The sequence below is a fragment of the Lolium rigidum genome, chromosome 4 (genome assembly GCF_022539505.1).
Source record: "Lolium rigidum isolate FL_2022 chromosome 4, APGP_CSIRO_Lrig_0.1, whole genome shotgun sequence".
NCBI classification, from domain to species: Eukaryota; Viridiplantae; Streptophyta; class Magnoliopsida; order Poales; family Poaceae; genus Lolium; species Lolium rigidum.
In genome coordinates this window covers 90,923,683-90,941,708 of record NC_061511.1, presented here as the reverse complement: position 1 = coordinate 90,941,708, position 18,026 = coordinate 90,923,683, and the positions used below count along the sequence as shown (strand labels likewise).

Genomic DNA, 18,026 nt, shown 5'->3' with positions numbered 1-18,026 from the left:
CTTCCACCTACAGAATTCATGTGGCTTTAGTTAGCGGCCCAATGTTATTCTCTCACAATATGCATGCTCAAACCATTCAACTCAGTGTAGATCGCCCTTACTTCAGACAAGACGAACATGCATAGCAACTCACATGAAATTCAACAATGAGTTGATGGCGTTCCCCAGTAAACATGGTTATCGCACAACAATCAACTTAATAAGAGATAAAGTGCATAATTACATATTCAATACTACAATAGTTTTTAAGCTATTTGTCCCATGAGCTATATATTGCAAAGGTGAATGATGGAATTTTAAAGGTAGCACTCAAGCAATTTACTTTGGAATGGCGGGAAAATACCATGTAGTATAGATAGGTATGGTGGACACAAATGGCATAGTGGTTGGCTCAAGTATTTTGGATGCATGAGAAGTATTCCCTCTCGATACAAGGTTTAGGCTAGCAAGGCTTATTTGAAACAAACACAAGGATGAACCGGCGCAGCAAAACTCACATAAAAGACATATTGAAAGCATTATAAGACTCTACACCGTCTTCCTTGTTGTTCAAACTCAATACTAGAAATTATCTAGACCTTAGAGAAACCAAATATGCAAACCAAATTTTAGCATGCTCTATGTATTTCTTCATTAATGGGTGCAAAGCATATGATGCAAGAGCTTAAACATGAGCACAACAATTGCCAAGTATCACATTACCCAAGACATTTATATCAATTACTACATGTATCATTTTCCAATTCCAACCATATAACAATTTAACGAAGGAGAAACTTCGCCATGAATACTATGAGTAGAAACCAAGGACATATTTGTCCATATGCTACAGCGGAGTGTGTATCTCTCCCATAAAGTGAATGCTAGGATCCATTTTATTCAAACAAAACAAAAACAAAAACAAACCGACGCTCCAAGAAAAAGCACATAAGATGTGGCCGAATAAAAATGTAGTTTCAGGGGAGGAACCTCGATAATTTGTTGATGAAGAAGGGGATGCCTTGGGCATCCCCAAGCTTAGACGCTTGAGTCTTCTTGATATATGCAGGGGTGAACCACCGGGTGCATCCCCAAGCTTAGAGCTTTCACTCTCCTTGATCATGTTGCATCATACTCCTCTCTTGATCCTTGAAAACTTCCTCCACACCAAACTCGAAACAACTCATTAGAGGGTTAGTGCACAATATAAATTGACATATTCAGAGGTGACACAATCATTCTTAACACTTCTGGACATTGCATAATGCTACTGGACATTAGTGGATCAAAGAAATTCATCCAACATAGCGAAAGAGGCAATGCGAAATAAAAGGCAGAATCTGTCAAAACAGAACAGTTCGTATTGACGAATTTTAAAATGGCACCATACTTGCTCAAATGAAAATGCTCAAATTGAATGAAAGTTGCGTACATATCTGAGGATCATGCACGTAAATTGGCATAATTTTCTGAGCTTCCTGCAGGGCAGTGGGCTCAGATTCGTGACAGCAAAGAAATCTGGAACTGCGCAGTAATCCAAATCTAGTACTTACTTTTCTATCAACGGCTTAACTTGGCACAACAAAACTCAAAACTAAGATAAGGAGAGGTTGCTACAGTAGTAAACAACTTCCAAGACACAAATATAAAACAAAGTACTGTAGCAAAATAACACATGTGTTATCTCCCAAGAAGTTCTTTCTTTTTAGCCATTAAGATGGGCTCAAGCAGCTTTAATGATGCACTCGCAAAAGATAGTATGTGAAGCAAAAGAGAGCATCAAGAGGCAAATTCAAAACACATTTAAGTCTAACATGCTTCCTATGCATAGGAATCTTGTAAATAAACAAGTTCATGAAGAGCAAAGTAACAAGCATAGGAAGATAAAACAAGTGTAGCTTGAAAAATTTCAGCACATAGAGAGGTGTTTTAGTAACATGAAAACTTCTACAACCATATTTTCCTCTCTCATAATAACTTTCAGTAGCATCATGAGCAAACTCAACAATATAACTATCACATAAAGCATTCTTATCATGAGTCTCATGCATAAAATTATTACTCTCCACATAAGCATAGTCAAATTTATTAGTTGTAGTGGGAGCAAATTCAACAAAGTAGCTATCATTATTATTCTCATCAAGTGTAGGAGGCATATTGTAATCATAATCAAATTTATCCTCCATAGTAGGTGGCGCAAAAAGACCACTATCATTATCATCATCAGAAATAGGAGGCAAAGTATCATCACGAGAAAATTTTCTCCTCAATGCTTGGGGGACTAAAAAGATCATGAAAACCAGCATCCCCAAGCTTAGAACTTTCTATATTATTGTCAACAATGGTGTTCAAAGCGTTCATACTAATATTACTACCAAGCATGCAAAGAAGATTTCATAGGTTTTTTAATTTTCGCATCAAACAATCCATGTTTTAAATCAGGAAATAGAATAAGAAGCTCACTCTTGTACATTATGCCAAACTAGTGTAAACAAGAAACAAAAAGATGCAATTGCAGGATCTAAAGAAAATAGCTTTGAGCACACACACAACGGCGCCAGAAAAATACTTTACCTGAGACCGTAGTATGAGAGCCTTTTACCTTTCCTCCCCGGCAACGGCGCCTTAAAAGTGCTTGATGTCTACGGGAGCTTCTATTCTTGTAGACAGTGTTGGGCCTCCAAGAGCAGAGGTTTGTAGAACAGCAGCAAGTTTCCCTTAAGTGGATACCCAAGGTTTATCGAACTCAGTGAGGAAGAGGTCAAAGATATCCCTCTCATGCAACCCCGCAACCACAAAGCAAGAAGTCTCTTGTGTCCCCAACACACCTAATAGGTGCACTAGTTCGGCGAAGAGATAGTGAAATACAGGTGGTATAAATAAGTATGAGCAAGAGCAACGGTGCGCGAAAAGTGCTTGGCGTGTAGTTGATGGTGGTGGTATTGCAGCAGTAGTAACGCAAGAAAATAGTAAACAAGCAAGAGTAACGCAAGAGTAGTAACGCAGCAAGAGTAAACAAGCAAGAGTAACTCAGCCAGTATTTAGGAACAAGGCCTAGGGATTACACTTTCACTAGTGGACACTCTCAACATTGATCACATAACGTAACGTATAAATGCATACTCTACACTTTTGTTGGATGATGAACACATTGCGTAGGATTACACGAACCCTCAATGCCGGAGTTAACAAGCTCCACAATAATGCTCATGTTTAAGTAACCTTAAGTGTAAGATAGATCAACAGACTAAACCAAGTACTAGCATAGCATGCACACCGTCACCTTCATGCATATGTAGGAGGAATAGATCACATCAATATATCATAGCAATAGTTAACTCCATAATCTACAAGAGATCATGATCATAGCATAAACCAAGTACTAACACGGTGCACGCACTGTCACCTTTGCACACATGCAGGAGGAATAAAACTACTTTAATAACACATCACTAGAGTAGCACATAGATAAATTGTGATACAACATGCCGCAATCATAAAGAGATATAAATAAGCACCTCACTATGCCATTCAATAGTGAATAAGTATTCCGTGAAATCTAGCCTAAGAGACCCACACGGTGCACACACCTGTCACCTTTACACACGTGGGACGAGGAGTCTCCGGAGATCACATAAGTAAAACTCACTTGACTAGCATAATGACATCTAGATTACAAGCATCATCATATGAATCTCAATCATGTAAGGCAGCTCATGAGATTATTGTATTGAACTACATAGGAGAGAGATGAACCACATAGCTACCGGTACATCCCCGAGCCTCGATGGAGAACTACTCCCTCCTCATGGGAGCAAAGCAGCGGTGATGAAGATGGCGGTGGAGATGGCAGCGGTGTCGATGGAGAAGCCTTCCGGGGCACTTCCCCGCTCCGACAGGTGCCGGAACGAGATCCCGTCCCCGCATCTTGGCTTCGCGATGGCGGCGGCTCGGCAGGTTTCGTGGGTTTCGTCAATTGGTATCGGGTTTTCTGATCCAGGGGCTTTATATAGGCGAAGAGGCGGCGCTGTGGGGTCGAAGGGCTGGCCAAACCCTAGGGGGCGCGGGCCCCCTAGGCCGCGCCAGTGGTATGGTGTGGTGGGCCTCGTGCCCCCCTCCGGTCCCTCTCGTGTGTTCTCGGATGCTTCCGGGGATTCTAAGATCTTTGGCGTTGATTTCGTCCGATTCCGAGAATATTTCGTTACTAGGATTTCGAAACCAAAACAGCAGAAACAGTGAACCGGCACTTCGGCATCTTGTTAATAAGTTAGTTCCAGAAAATGCACGAATATGACATAAAGTGTGCATAAAACATGTAGATAACATCAATAATGTGGCATGGAACACAAGAAATTATCGATACGTTGGAGACGTATCACCTAGCTGAAAGGCGTTAAAGAAAAGCGCTTATGGGAGACAACCCATAATTTTACTTCTGCACTTTTGTTTTATATTTGAGCCTTGGATGTTGTTACTACTGTAGCAACCTCTCCTTATCTTTATTTTATTGCATTGTTGTGCCAAGTAAAGTCTTTGATAGTAAGGTTCATACTAGATTTGGATTACTGCGCATAAACAGATTTCTTGTTGTCACGAATTTGAGTAGTATTATCTGTAGGTAACTCAGAAAAATCTGCCAATTTACGTGAGTAATCCTCAGATATGTATTCAACTTTCATTCAATTTGAGCATTTTCATCTGAGAGAGTTAAGTGCCCCAGAAAAATTCGTCTTTACGGACTGTTCTGTTTTGACAGATTCTGTCTTTTATTTCGCATTGCCTGTTTTGCTATGTTTGATGGATTTCTTTGTTTCATTAACTTTCAGTAGCTTTGTGCAATGTCCAGAAGTGTTAAGAATGATTATGTCACCTTTGAACATGTGAATTTTTGATTATGCACTAACCCTCTAATGAGTTTGTTTTGAGTTTGGTGTGCAGGAAGTTTTCAAGGATCAAGAGAGGAGGATGATACAATATGATCAAGGAGAGTGAAAGCTCTAAGCTTGGGGATGCCCCAGTGGTTCATCCCTGCATATTTCAAGAAGACTCAAGCATCTAAGCTTGCGGATGCCCAAGGCATCCCCTTCTTCATCGACAAATTATCAGGTCACCTCTAGTGAAACTATATTTTTATTCCGTCACATCTTATGTGCTTTACTTGGAGCGTCTTTATGTTCTTGTTTTTGTTTTGTTTGAATAAAATTGGATCCTAGCATTCTTTGTGTGGGAGAGAGACACTCTCCGCTGTTGCATATGAACACATATGTTCTTAGCTTTATTCTTAATGTTCATGGCGAAGGTTGAAACTGCTTCGTTAATTGTTATATGGTTGGAAACAGAAAATAGTACATGTGGTAATTGGTATAATGTCTTGAATAATTTGATACTTTGCAATTGTTGTGCTCATATAGATCATGTTTAAGCTCTTGCATCATGTACTTTGCACCTATTAGTGAAGAAATACCGTAGAGCTTGTTGACATTTGGTTTGCATGATTGGTCTCTCTGAAGTCTATTTTCTGGTGAGGGTTTGAACAACAAGGAAGACAGTGTAGAGTTTTATAATGCTTGCAATATGTTCTTATGTAAGTTTTGCTGTACCGGTTCATCCTTGTGTTTGCTTCAAACAACCTTGCTAGCCTAAGCCTTGTATTGAGAGGGATTACTTCTCGTGCATCCAAATCCTTGAGCCAAAAAACTATGCCATTTGTGTTCACCATACCTACCTACTACATGGTATTTTTCCGCCATTCCAAAGTAAATTGCTTGAGTGCTACCTTTAAAATTCCATTCCTTTGTCTTTGCAATATATAGCTCATGGGAAAAATAGCTTAAAAACTATTGTGGTATTGAATATGTACTTATGTATCTTATTTCTTAATAAGTTGCTTGTTGAGCGGTAACCATGTTCCTAGGGACGCCATCAACTATTTGTTGAATATCATGTGAGTTGCTATGCATGTTCGTCTTGTCTGAAGTAAGGGTGATTTATCATAAGTTGAATGGTTTGAGTATGCATATTGTTAGAGAAGAACATTGGGCCACTAACGAAAGCCATGATCCATGGTGGAAGTTTCAGTTTGGATAACAATCCTCAATCTCTTAGGAGAATATTATCTGTTGTTGAATGCTTATGCATTAAAGAGGAGTCCATTATCTGTTGTCTATGTTGTCCCGGTATGGATGTCTAAGTTGAGAATAATCAAAAGCGAGAAATCCAATGCGAGCTTTCTCCTTAGACCTTTGTACAGGCGGCATAGAGGTACCCCTTTGTGATACTTGGTTAAAACATATGTTATGCAATGATAATCCATGTAAATCCAAGCTAATTAGGACAAGGTGCGGGCACTATTGGTAATCTATGCATGAGGCTTGCAACTTATAGGATATCTTATACATAACACATATGCTTTATTACTACCGTTGACAAAATTGATTCTATGTTTTTAAAATAAAATCTCTAGCACAAATATAGCAATCCATGCTTCCCTTTGCGAAGGGCCATTCTTCTACTTTTATGTTGAGTCAGTTTACCTACTTCCTTCTATCTTAGAAGCAAACACTTGTGTTAACTGTGCATTGATTCTTACATATTTGCTTATTTGCATTCATCATATTACTTTGTGTTGACAATTGTCCATGAGATAAACATGTTGAAGTTGAAAGCAACCGCTGAAACTTATATCTTCCTTTGTGTTGCTTCAAAACTTTCTACCAAGAAACTATTGCTTTATGAGTTAACTCCTATGCAAGACTTATTGATGCTTGTCTTGAAAGTACTATTCATGCAAAGTCTTTGCTATATGATTCAGTTGTTTACTCATTGTCTTTACCATTGCTTCGAATCGCTGCATTCATTACAAATGCTTACAATAGTATTGATCAAGATTATGATAGCATGTCACTTCAGAAATTATCTTTGTTATCGTTTACCTACTCGAGGACGAGTAGGAACTAAGCTTGGGGATGCTTGATACGTCTCAAATGTATCTATAATTTCTTATGTTACATGCTACTTTATTGATGATACTCACATGTTTTATACATACTTTATGTCATATTTATGCATTTTCCGGCACTAACCTATTGACAAGATGCCGAAGAGCCAGTTGTTGTTTTCTGCTGTTTTTGGTTTCAGAAATCCTACAAAGGAAATATTCTCGGAATTGGACGAAATTAACGCCCAGGGTCTTATTTTTCCACGAAGCTTCCAGAAGACCGAAGGAATTACGAAGTGGGGCGACGAGGCGCCGCCACACTAGGGCCGCGCGGCCAGGCTAGGGCCCGCACCGCCCTAGTGTGTGGGGCCCACATCAGCCCCCCGACTCTGCCCTTCCGCCTACTTAAAGCCTTCGTCGCGAATACCCCAGTACCGAGAGCCACGATACGGAAAATCTTCCAGAGACGCCGCCGCCGCCAATCCCATCTCGGGGGATTCAGGAGATCGCCTCCGGCACCCTGCCGGAGAGGGGAATCATCTCCCGAAGGACTCTTCATCGCCATGATCGCCTGCGGAGTGATGTGTGAGTAGTTCACCCCTGGACTATGGGTCCATAGCAGTAGCTAGATGGTTGTCTTCTCCTCATGTGCTATCATTGTTAGATCTTGTGAGCTGCCTATCATGATCAAGATCATCTATTTGTAATGCTACATGTTGCGTTTGTTGGGATCCGATGAATATGGAATACTATGTTATGTTGATTATCAATCTATCATATATGTGTTGTTTATGATCTTGCATGCTGTCCGTTGCTAGTAGAGGCTCTGGCCAAGTTGATACTTGTAACTCCAAGAGGGAGTATTAATGCTCGATAGTGGGTTCATGCCTCCATTTAATCTGGGACAGTGACAGAAAGTTCTAAGGTTGTGGATGTCTGTTGCCACTAGGGATAAAACATCAATGCTATGTCTAAGGATATTTGTGTTGATTACATTACGCACCATACTTAATGCAATTGGCTGTTGTTTGCAACTTAATACTGGAAGGGGTGCGGATGCTAACCCGAAGGTGGACTTTTTGGGCATAGATGCATGCTGGATAGCGGTCTATGTACTTTGTCGTAATGCCCAATTGAATTTCACACTACTCATCATGATATGTATGTGCATTGTCATGCCATCTTTATTTGTCAATTGCCCAATTGTAATTTGTTCACCCAACATGCTATTTCTTATTGGAGAGACACCACTAGTGAACTGTGGACCCCGGTCCATTCTTTTACATCGAATACAATTTACTGCAAACATTGTTCTTTACTGTTCTTCGCATACAAACATCATCTTCCACACTATACATCTAATCCTTTGTTTACAGCAAGCCGGTGAGATTGACAACCTCACTGTTACGTTGGGGCAAAGTATCTTGATTGTGTTGTGCAGGTTCCACGTTGGCGCTGGAATCCCTGGTGTTGCGCGCACTACACTCCGCCACCATCAACCTTCACGTGCTTCCTTGACTCCTACTGGTTCGATAAACTTTGGTTTCTTACTGAGGGAAACTTGCTGTTGTACGCATCACACCTTCCACTTGGGGTTTCCAACGGGCGTGTGCTTTACGCGTCATCACCGCCCCCAGCTAGGTGCCCGACGAACGGCATATTTGGCTTTATTTTGACAAATAAACTCACAGTTCGGCGTATTTGATAAATTTTGGCCAATATTTGGCATATTTTCACAAATAAATTATACAGTTCAACAAAGCCTGCAAATAATTTAACAAGTTTTGAAACAAATCAAATGGAAACTAGTTGGTGTTGCCTCGAAGCCTCCATATGTGCTCCACCAGATCATCCTGCAGTTGTTGATGCATTGTGGAGTCTCGAATCTCCTGAAGCGTAGCGATGAATGAAGCCCATGATGTCGGCACATGGTGATTAGGCTGTGCAAGAGGACCCTCTCTGTCATATGGTGCAGCTTGCTCGATACTTTCGCTCATTCTCAATAATCATGTTGTGTAAGCACACACAACAGTTCATCACCTCCCACATCTGATGCATTGCGGTCGACACGAGGCGAGACGCGGAGCGCGAGGAGTAGCCCGACGGCGGAATATAGGAAGACGGGAGGAGGTCGACGGAATATAGGCTGGTGGGAGGAGGGGAGGCGGAATATAGGCAACAAGCCGGTGGATTGGCGAGGGTTGGTGCCGGCGGCGAGAGGGCTACAAGGGGGAGGGGGATTTGCGGCGAGAAAGTGGCGGGGTTCGCGTGTTTTCTCGCTGACAGAGCGAGCCCGTCTCCGCTTTTCTTTCGTCCGGACTCCCCGAGCTCACCACGAAAGGCCGTGGATGGACTGGGCTCTCCGGATGGATTTAGGCCCTTTTCTGAGGGAAAACGAGAAACTCGGGACGCGGTTAGGCCGAATAACGCCGTACAGATGAAGAAAGGGGTGTCGGGGGCCTCGTCGGGGAGACGTCTGGAGGTGCTCTAAGGAATGGATTATAATGAATCTGGCAAAGTACCTAGTCCTTGTCACCGATAAGGAACCTCATCTCAGTGTCTAACTTACATTTGTGCACATGGCACACCCAGGTTCAAAGCTTGTGTTCTGCGTTTTGCTTGTTAAAAAATACCACTGGTTTCATCTCACCTTGGATCTTTTCCTTTTTCGTACTACATCCATCTCTAAAGTTTGTCCGAGATTTGTGAAAATTTTAATATATGTAAGTATTATTTCGTAACTAGATACATCTAAATTCGGATAAATTTCAAACTGCTAAGTTGCTTGGAATGGTTTGAAGGGATTGGTGGGAGCAGGAGCCCCACGGACGGCGAATAAGAAGCCTCATCTCAGTGTCTAACTCACAGTTGTGCACATGGCACACCCGGTTCAAGGCGATTTTGACAAAAATAACCTACTTCTGAAAGAAAAGCACGAAATAATCCTCTGGCCAAACTATTTCACTGGACTAATCTTTTTGTGTGGCGCCCTTGCCATCGGCGCCACACTTCACTGTGTGGCGCCCATGCGAACGACGCCACACATCCATGCCAATGTGGCATGGTCGATGCTGCGCGCCATTGATCAGCCGACGTGACAAGGATGTGTGGCGCCGTTTCGAAGAGCGTCACACATCCACTTATGTGTGGCACCCGAGCCCGCCCATCCCGACCCTCTTCTTCTTCCCTCTTCTTTTCTTCTATGGAACACGGAACCGCCGCCGCCGGCCGCCTCTCCTCCGCCCCCACCAAATCGGCCACGAATTCGTCAGATCTGACCGGCCAAATCCTTCCCCATCCATTCCTCAAGGTAATCCCCTCCGAATCCTTTCGATTCATCCACTAATTTCATAGATTTTGCTAGATTTGGACATGAACCCTAGACATGGGAACTAAATTTGAAATGTTGGTTGGTGGAATCTATATTGTAGTCCATGTTGAAATTGATAGCCTCATGTATGCATGTGTTTGAACCATAGATTTGTTGGAACTCTAGATATGAAATTTTACATGTATGTGTTAAAACCCTATGTATGTATGTGTTGAAATGGCTAATATTTGCTTAGCAAATGCATTCTATTGTCCTAGTATTTTCTTAGGAATGGCTCATATCTGTTTGGAGAACCCAAATATAGAACATGTATGGTCACAATATGGTAGTTCTTATTGTGTGTATTTGTGAAAAAATGTAGTATGGTGTGGCTCCTAGATCATCAGTATGACAAGGAACACCGGGCATATCATATCACGGAAAAGAGGAATGTACTAATATTTATTTTGTTAACACCTCTTGTTTTATTCCATTGAATATGGCATAATATTCTGTGTCTGGATGTGCTTGTAGGTTCTTGAGCCATTGAAGATTCGTTACCATGGTAGCATGAAGGACATGCCGTATGATGAGCGGTACACGGAGCACATACAACCTACCAGTCTTCTCCCGTTCATCACGCTTGTAAGCCGGGGGAAACATGAACGCCGCGGCACTCACTGCACTTGTCAACCTGTGGAGGCCGGAGACGCACACCTTCCACTTGAGGGCCGGCGATATGACCCCTACTCTTCAGTATGTTTCCATGATCCTTGGTCTTCCTATTCAGGGCGAGGCACTGTGTATGAACACATCTTCTGATGGGTGGCGCGAGCAAATCGAGGACCTTATTGGCATGGCTCCTCCGGAGCCAGCAAATAAAAAAGATAGAGCTCCCTCCGGCGCAAATTACAAGTGGATCAAGACTAACTTTGGAGAATGCCCGGAAGGGGCCAACCGTGACACTAGTAAATAGAGTTATTTATAAAAAAGAGAATGTCCGGACATACACCCGAGTGTATTTGTGGTATGTCATTTCGAGGACTCTCTTTACTGACAGTGGTGGTAAGTTGGCTCATTGGTGTTGACTCAAGGCGCTGACGAAGTTGGAGCACAAGTGGAGTTGGGGAACAACGACACTTGCCTACCTGTACCGTCAGGTAATGATTTTCATACTTTAATATTCTTGTATAGTAGTATGCTAGACAAAGTACTAACCAAATTTCGTATGTACGCAGTTGGACGAAGGTTGTCGCAGGGCTGGTGTCGGCGGTATTGGTGGATGCATGCTCATACTTTCCGTATGGAGCTGGGAACACCTACCAGTTGGGCAAAGCCCGAGAGATACAACAAGAGGCGATGGGCTCATTACAAGAACCTTGATCGGGAGCCCACTTGGGCATACTTGTGGGACCATGTCTCGGAGATGAGAACGATCCAATGGTCATGTACAAGCACTACACTGAGGAGTTGGACACTCTTACCGCTGAGCAGGTAACTTTTCTGAAGCCATCACTCTTCTGCTATCTTTTTTCATAAATTCCACTGGCATGTTGTAATTTTTGAAATATTTGTATGCTGAAGGTGGATTGGGAGCCATATGGTAGCTTTGACCATATTGGCTCGGCGATGAGTGACCTCAACCCCAAGTGCTTGGAGGAGGCGGGTATCTGGCGTATGCGGTGCCCACTCATATGGATGTCCTCTTGCATCGGGAATAAGGAATGGAGTGGTCCATGTCCTCTTTTGTCAAATATGCATCCAAATCACCGACATTATTGTAATTCATCTCGAAACCATTATCACCATCGTCATGCTCATCATACTCCTTCTCCAATGGTGCATCTTGGGCAATGGGAGATTGGATAATGGGAGATTTGGTGGCTTCTTCTTGGATCATGGGTGGTGGACTCCTAACATCAACGGGGGAGGAGCGCCGGTTAAGGTCAAGCTCGATATTAGCATCAGCCGTCTTGGTTGCAAACAACTCCAGAGCCTTGTCTTGTGACTCAGCCACCGTCTCCTTGTAAACGGACCAACGTTGCTCGGAGTTGATACGCATTGTCTTCCAACGGGCGTGCATTCCTTACCCCATATTATGTCTCCCCTCTAACTCAACACCATCATTTCGCCCATTCCAATTCTACTCAATCCTCACTTGTGCTACCACATCGGCAAAGCTAGGGTTACGGTCAAACACCAAGTCAACCTCTTCCGGGTATGGCTCTAGGTTTCCCTTCAAAAAAGCATCCTTGTCCACATGATGAACATGAACAATTCTTTCCACCCCTAGCATAATGTGAACAACACATACATACATGTGTTCATTAGTTAGCCATAATCAGCACAAATGAACCTAGAGTTTCTACCCATACAACCTAGCCCTACCACTTGTCCTACTTCAAAAAACCCTAAGATCCAACCAAATCTAGATCCACCCTCAAATCAACTTAGGGTTTCACATGTAGATCCAACCAAATCCATCAATTTATTGGATCAAAAGAAGGGGAACGAAGGAGATTACCTCAAGGAACGGGTTGGAAACAATCTCCACGGACAGATCCAACGAAATCCACTAAGATTTGAGAGGGATTTGGGTGGGGGAGAGAGGTGGGGTGGCTGGTCGGAGGAGGAGGAAGAGGAGCTAAGCAGGAAATGAGGAGGGGTCGGGCTAGGGCGGGCGCGGGCGCCACACATAAGTGGATGTGTGGGCGCCCTTCAGAACGGCACCAACCACACTTTCAATGTGTGGCGCCCATGCGAACGGCGCCACACATCCTACCACGTCGGCTGATCAACGACGCGCATCGTCGACCACGCCACGTCGACATGGATGTGTGATGCCGTTCGTATGGGCCTCCGGTGAAATAGCTTGGCTAGAGGGTCATTCCGTGCTTTTCTTTCAGAAATAGGTTATTTTTGTCAAAATCGCCCAAGTTCAGAGTCTTGTGCTTAGTGTTTATTTCTGCGATGTCTCACCACTCTGCTTATTTAAAAATATACCACTGGTTTCATCTCACCTTGGATCTTTCTTTTCCTTTTTCGTACTACATCCATCTCTGAAGTTTGTCCGAGATTTGTTAAATTTTTAATATACCTAAATACTATTTAGTAACTAGATACATCTAAATTTGGATAAGTTCCAAGACTGCTAAAGTTGCTTAGAATGATTTGAAGGAATTGGTTTCAATGAATCTACTTCATCGGTTGCTAAAAAATCTTGACAACTTTTTAGATACAGATAAATCTATAGCTGAAACATGTCTATATACCTCTATATTTAGATAAAGTTGTAAAGTTTTTTTTAGAAAAGAGTTGCTTCGACTCCAAGCTGCTTCAGTTAACTAACTGGTTCCCATTTTCCTGTGAACACAAAATGGGGAAAAAAAAAGGTCTGTGTGGCTGACTGGCTGGACCCGGCAGGCGTGACAAACGATAGGAGCTGAGAGCAGAGGAAGAAGGGAACCCACGGCACGGCACCACCAAAAGCGAGGAAGGAAGCGAGGCGGCGGCCACCTCACCTTCTCCTCGCTCCCATGGCTTCCTCGCCGCCGGCCTCCGACGACGACCGCTACCAAGGTAGGACACCCGCATTCCCTTCCCTTCACCGCCGCTTCCTCCATCCTGCACCGAATCCTCGGATCCATCTCCTTCCCTCGGAAACGAGGGTTTATGCGAGGGTTTGCCTTTCAATTTAACTTCGGAACCCACCGATCTTCCCCATTCCAGATGACCTGTGGGAGCAGCGGACGCACGCCAGGATCCTGGTCTCCGACTCCGAGGCCGGCGGCATCATCGGCAGGGGCGGCTCCGCCGTCACCGCGCTCCAGTCCACCTCCGGGGCGCTCGTCAAGGTCTCCCGCCGCGGCCAGCTCCTCCCCGGCACCGACCGCAGGGTCCTCCTCGTCTCCGGCCTCTTCCACCAGGTCATGGACGCCGCCGAGATCGTCCTCCAGAAAATCCTCTACCAGGTCCCTTACCCCGCTCTGCTCTGCTCGGGTTTCGTTTCCTTTCGGTTCAGTCTGATGGTTAACCCTCTGCTCTGCTCTGCTCTGCTTTGGCCTCAGGGTGGCCAGGTGATCGACGAGCGGGCCACCGTCGTGCTCGTGGTGCCCGACGCATGCTGCGGCGTGCTCATTGGCAAAGGAGGCACAAACATCAAGTACGCATTGTTTTACTCCAGCTCCCCACGCCCAACCTTGCTGTGTGTGATACTACTTGCGATGAAGCATCTATCTCCAGGGAACATTTTTCTCTGTATCTAACTACATTTCATTTGGAATTGCATGTTTCGTAATTGGCACAAAAAAAGGCTGGCAGAAATGTAGTCACCGTCACTGTTGTGATCCTTTTCTCTATGTGTATCTATCAATCTATGTGCGTATTTGGTTTACGGCAGTGCAATTGCATGTTTTGGGTTGCCACATAGACCGTGTCCACACAATTTGGTCAGATATGTGATCATACCATTTAATTTGCACATTACAGTCTATGGTTCTAACAGTGCTATTACTGTTTGATTCTTATTGTTAAACCACCTTTATGCATGGGATCACATATACACACAGAGGCATGCTGTCAAAAAATTCAGCTTCAGCTCTGCTTCTTCTAGTTCACTATTTGTTTGGGTGCCTAGGCGGCATTTGTTTCCGTTTCACTAGTATTTCCATCTTCATATTTCTTCTGTTTATTTCTACTTTTGAGAAACTGCAGGCTTGATACATATTCCCCTTTTTTTTGTACCGTTTAGGTCACTGGCTGAAGCATCAAATGCTGGAATTGTGATCTCACGGCACGACAAATACTATGGTCTGAACGATAGGTTGGTTACAATCACAGGAAACTTGGACAACCAGCTGCAGGCGATATTCTTGATACTTTCTGAGTTGCTGGAGGACGATCGCTACTCACGTATCTATGCAGGTTTGTATGCATTAATTTTAGCACTGGACGCTACTACTGTCTTTTCGGCTTTTTCTTGTTATATGTATTGCCTGCTACTCAGTTTCGGGTTGGATCCCTCCTCATTCACATCTTGTCTGCCTTGGGGTAGTTTGGTATAGTATCTGTCAAAGGCTTGCAGCAAGACTGAACTTGAAGAATAGGTTGCTTTCATATTCTTTTATGGTATTCTTGTGTATTGAGATCATGGACTAGTCATAATGAACTAGTCATAATGATTCGCAGGCATTGAGCTACTAGACCGTAATTTGTCACCTTTCTCCAGTAACTAATTGGCTAATCGTGCTCCTAAATAATCAGGCGCTCTCTTTCTTGGGTGTGAAGACTATGGGCCAGATGAGCATGTCGAAAGATACCACAGCAGGGTAAGACATTATTGTTATTGAAATCTACTGGTACATGTTCTGATTCTCCTCTCATCTGGATTGCTTCTTTAATGCACTAATGGGGCTTCTCAATATATATCTTTTAAGAAGTGCTTTAAATGGGTAAATAAAAAATAATGGATGTTAGTAGGGTGTTAGGTAGGTATTGTAAGTAAAGGAAGGGGATTATTTATTTCTCTTCGTAATAATGCTTGTTGGCCATACACTAGATCTTGATTCCATTTCCAAACAAAGCTAAGAAACGACAAAAGGAAAAAAAAAAATCATCCTTTCCATGTAGAAAGTTGAAGCCCTTGCTCAGTTCACCCCTACTATACTGTACTTTGTGCTTTAGAAAATGTATAACTGGCTGTTATATTTCTGGAGAAGAAATATGGAAGTTTCTTTTCGGAAGGAATGAATGAGAATTGCGGGCTTGACTCCAACCTGTTAATCTGAAGTACATATGCAAATCTGGGTGAAGGCTGCAACCCAGTCCTTTATACCTTTGTGTTTCATATGCATAGCGTCATTATTCATGAAATGCCTCTTATCTATTTTTTTCACACGGCATGTTAATAATTTTCCAAGTATACCATTTACTGTTTATGTCCAGTGAACCAGTTGTATATGATGCTTGTTGTGAAAACTGAACCATGTTTTCTTGAATTTCTTCAGTTGAACACGCCCATCAGATCACCTGATAACGATGATGATGCCCGTGATTCTCTCACCATTGCTATTGCCGACGAGCATATTGGTGCTGTCATTGGTTGTGGTGGGAGCAAAATAAGGGAGATCATACAGGTATCCTGAATCACTAATATGCACTATTAACATGAATGCATGGGGTAGTGTAGTATTTCTGAACGGTTTGGTCTTAACATCTTTTGCTGGCTTCCCATTAATTTTGTGTGCCAAGTCAAACATACATGCATGCCACTGGACTGGAGGATGGCTTTAGCTAATTGTTAATTGGTTCCTTGGAGTTCAGTTTACTGGCGCATGGATCAAGACTTCGGCGAAGGGTGAGTTCATAGCTGGGACTACTGACAGGTATGTCGGTTTTCTCTGTCCGTGTGTGGACTAGACGCATCATGATTTGCGCTGGCTTTGAGATACACAAGCCTGCAATATGGTAACTTTCTGTGTGTGATGCATATGCAGGGAGGTGGTGATCAGTGGGACACGGGAAGCAATCAACACCGCTGAGGGGATGATCATGCATGTGGTCTCAGCTGCCCGTAGCCGGAGCAATGGCGGTGGCGAGAGGCCGCCTCTCAAGCCGGATACCACACCTCAACAACAGGAGCAGAGTACTACAAGTGACATGCAGTGAGACAGCTTTTTTTTGGCGCTCCTAGAAAGAGTAAGTACGATTTGGGAGGAGAAGGCATGGTGCACTTAGGATTTACTCACTGATGGATAGTTTTTGTTCGTCGACGTTATTGGTTCTATGTTTGGTGGCCTGGTACTGGTATGTACTGATAAGCTCTGATGTTTGTTCTGTGGCTGCGAAGTAAGAAATGATCAAATCCTTTGGAGTAAGAAGTTACTAGTGGTAATATCTTAATCTACCGTTGGTTCTGTTTCTTTGGAGGATCGGTGGATGCTGTAGTGAAGATATGCGGTTTAGTTTTTTGTTTGGATGAGAGCTTATCGAACTTGAGCTGTTCTTACGAGTTACGAGTCGTAATCTCTTGGGCCTTTGTTGGTACAAGAGGTTTGGTCTTTGGTGGGATTAGTGGGGATAATCTTCACAGGGATTGGGTGAAATCCTTACCTTTACCCAATCCCCTCAAATCCACTAGGTGGGGTAGAGTATTGGGTAGGAAAGTGGGATTAAATTAGCCCAATATACTGAACCAAATATTTCTAAAAAAAAACTTGAACCAAATACGAATGTTTTTAGGAATACGTGTGGATTCGGAGTTTGGTGGGAATTCTTCACTAATCAAGGTCTTATGGTGTTGCGATCTTGAATGGGGTTCTCTCCTATAGAGAGTAAATGAATAAGTGGATAATATTTCAATTCATGTTGACATTATTGTATTAATTGCTTAGTCTGAAAGTTTCTAATGATTTATTTTCTAGGCTGTTAAACCAAGCAATTATTTTGTTTTCACTGGTGGCTTTTTAATGACGAGGGCTTCCAAATTAGATCCCGTTGTATAAGGGGGCAGGAGCCGGTCCACACGAGTTATAAGGTTTCTTTTTTCGTATTTACTCGTGAATAGAGCTGCGCACCTTTGCATTTTTTTTGAATTTTCCTTTTTTTTGTATCTTTCAAATTCTATAATATTTTGATTTGATTTTTTTTTGCAAATAGAATGGGTAAAAAATAGTTCGGAATTTTTTGCAATTTCAAATTATTTTAAAATTCAAAATAAGTTCTTGAAATATATATAATATTCATACTACACCCGGGTGTAGTTACACCCACGCGTGTTGCTCATAATCTAGAGAGTATCTA

General features: G+C 42.9%; 1 protein-coding gene across 1 annotated transcript in view; it reads left to right on the top strand.

Moving 5' to 3' along the window:
- The window catches only part of LOC124647362 (protein BTR1-like), a 30,413-nt gene extending 13,283 nt beyond the window's left edge, over nucleotides 1-17,130 (top strand). The window contains exons 3-12 of the mRNA XM_047187320.1: nucleotides 10,761-10,871; nucleotides 11,321-11,386; nucleotides 11,811-11,901; nucleotides 13,956-14,197; nucleotides 14,294-14,388; nucleotides 14,977-15,149; nucleotides 15,489-15,553; nucleotides 16,232-16,360; nucleotides 16,548-16,609; nucleotides 16,721-17,130. Coding sequence (XP_047043276.1) covers nucleotides 10,761-10,871; nucleotides 11,321-11,386; nucleotides 11,811-11,901; nucleotides 13,956-14,197; nucleotides 14,294-14,388; nucleotides 14,977-15,149; nucleotides 15,489-15,553; nucleotides 16,232-16,360; nucleotides 16,548-16,609; nucleotides 16,721-16,892 — 1,206 coding nt within the window. The 3' untranslated portion in view covers nucleotides 16,893-17,130. The remainder of the gene's footprint in view (nucleotides 1-10,760; nucleotides 10,872-11,320; nucleotides 11,387-11,810; nucleotides 11,902-13,955; nucleotides 14,198-14,293; nucleotides 14,389-14,976; nucleotides 15,150-15,488; nucleotides 15,554-16,231; nucleotides 16,361-16,547; nucleotides 16,610-16,720) is intronic.
- Nucleotides 17,131-18,026: the final 896 nt, after the last annotated feature.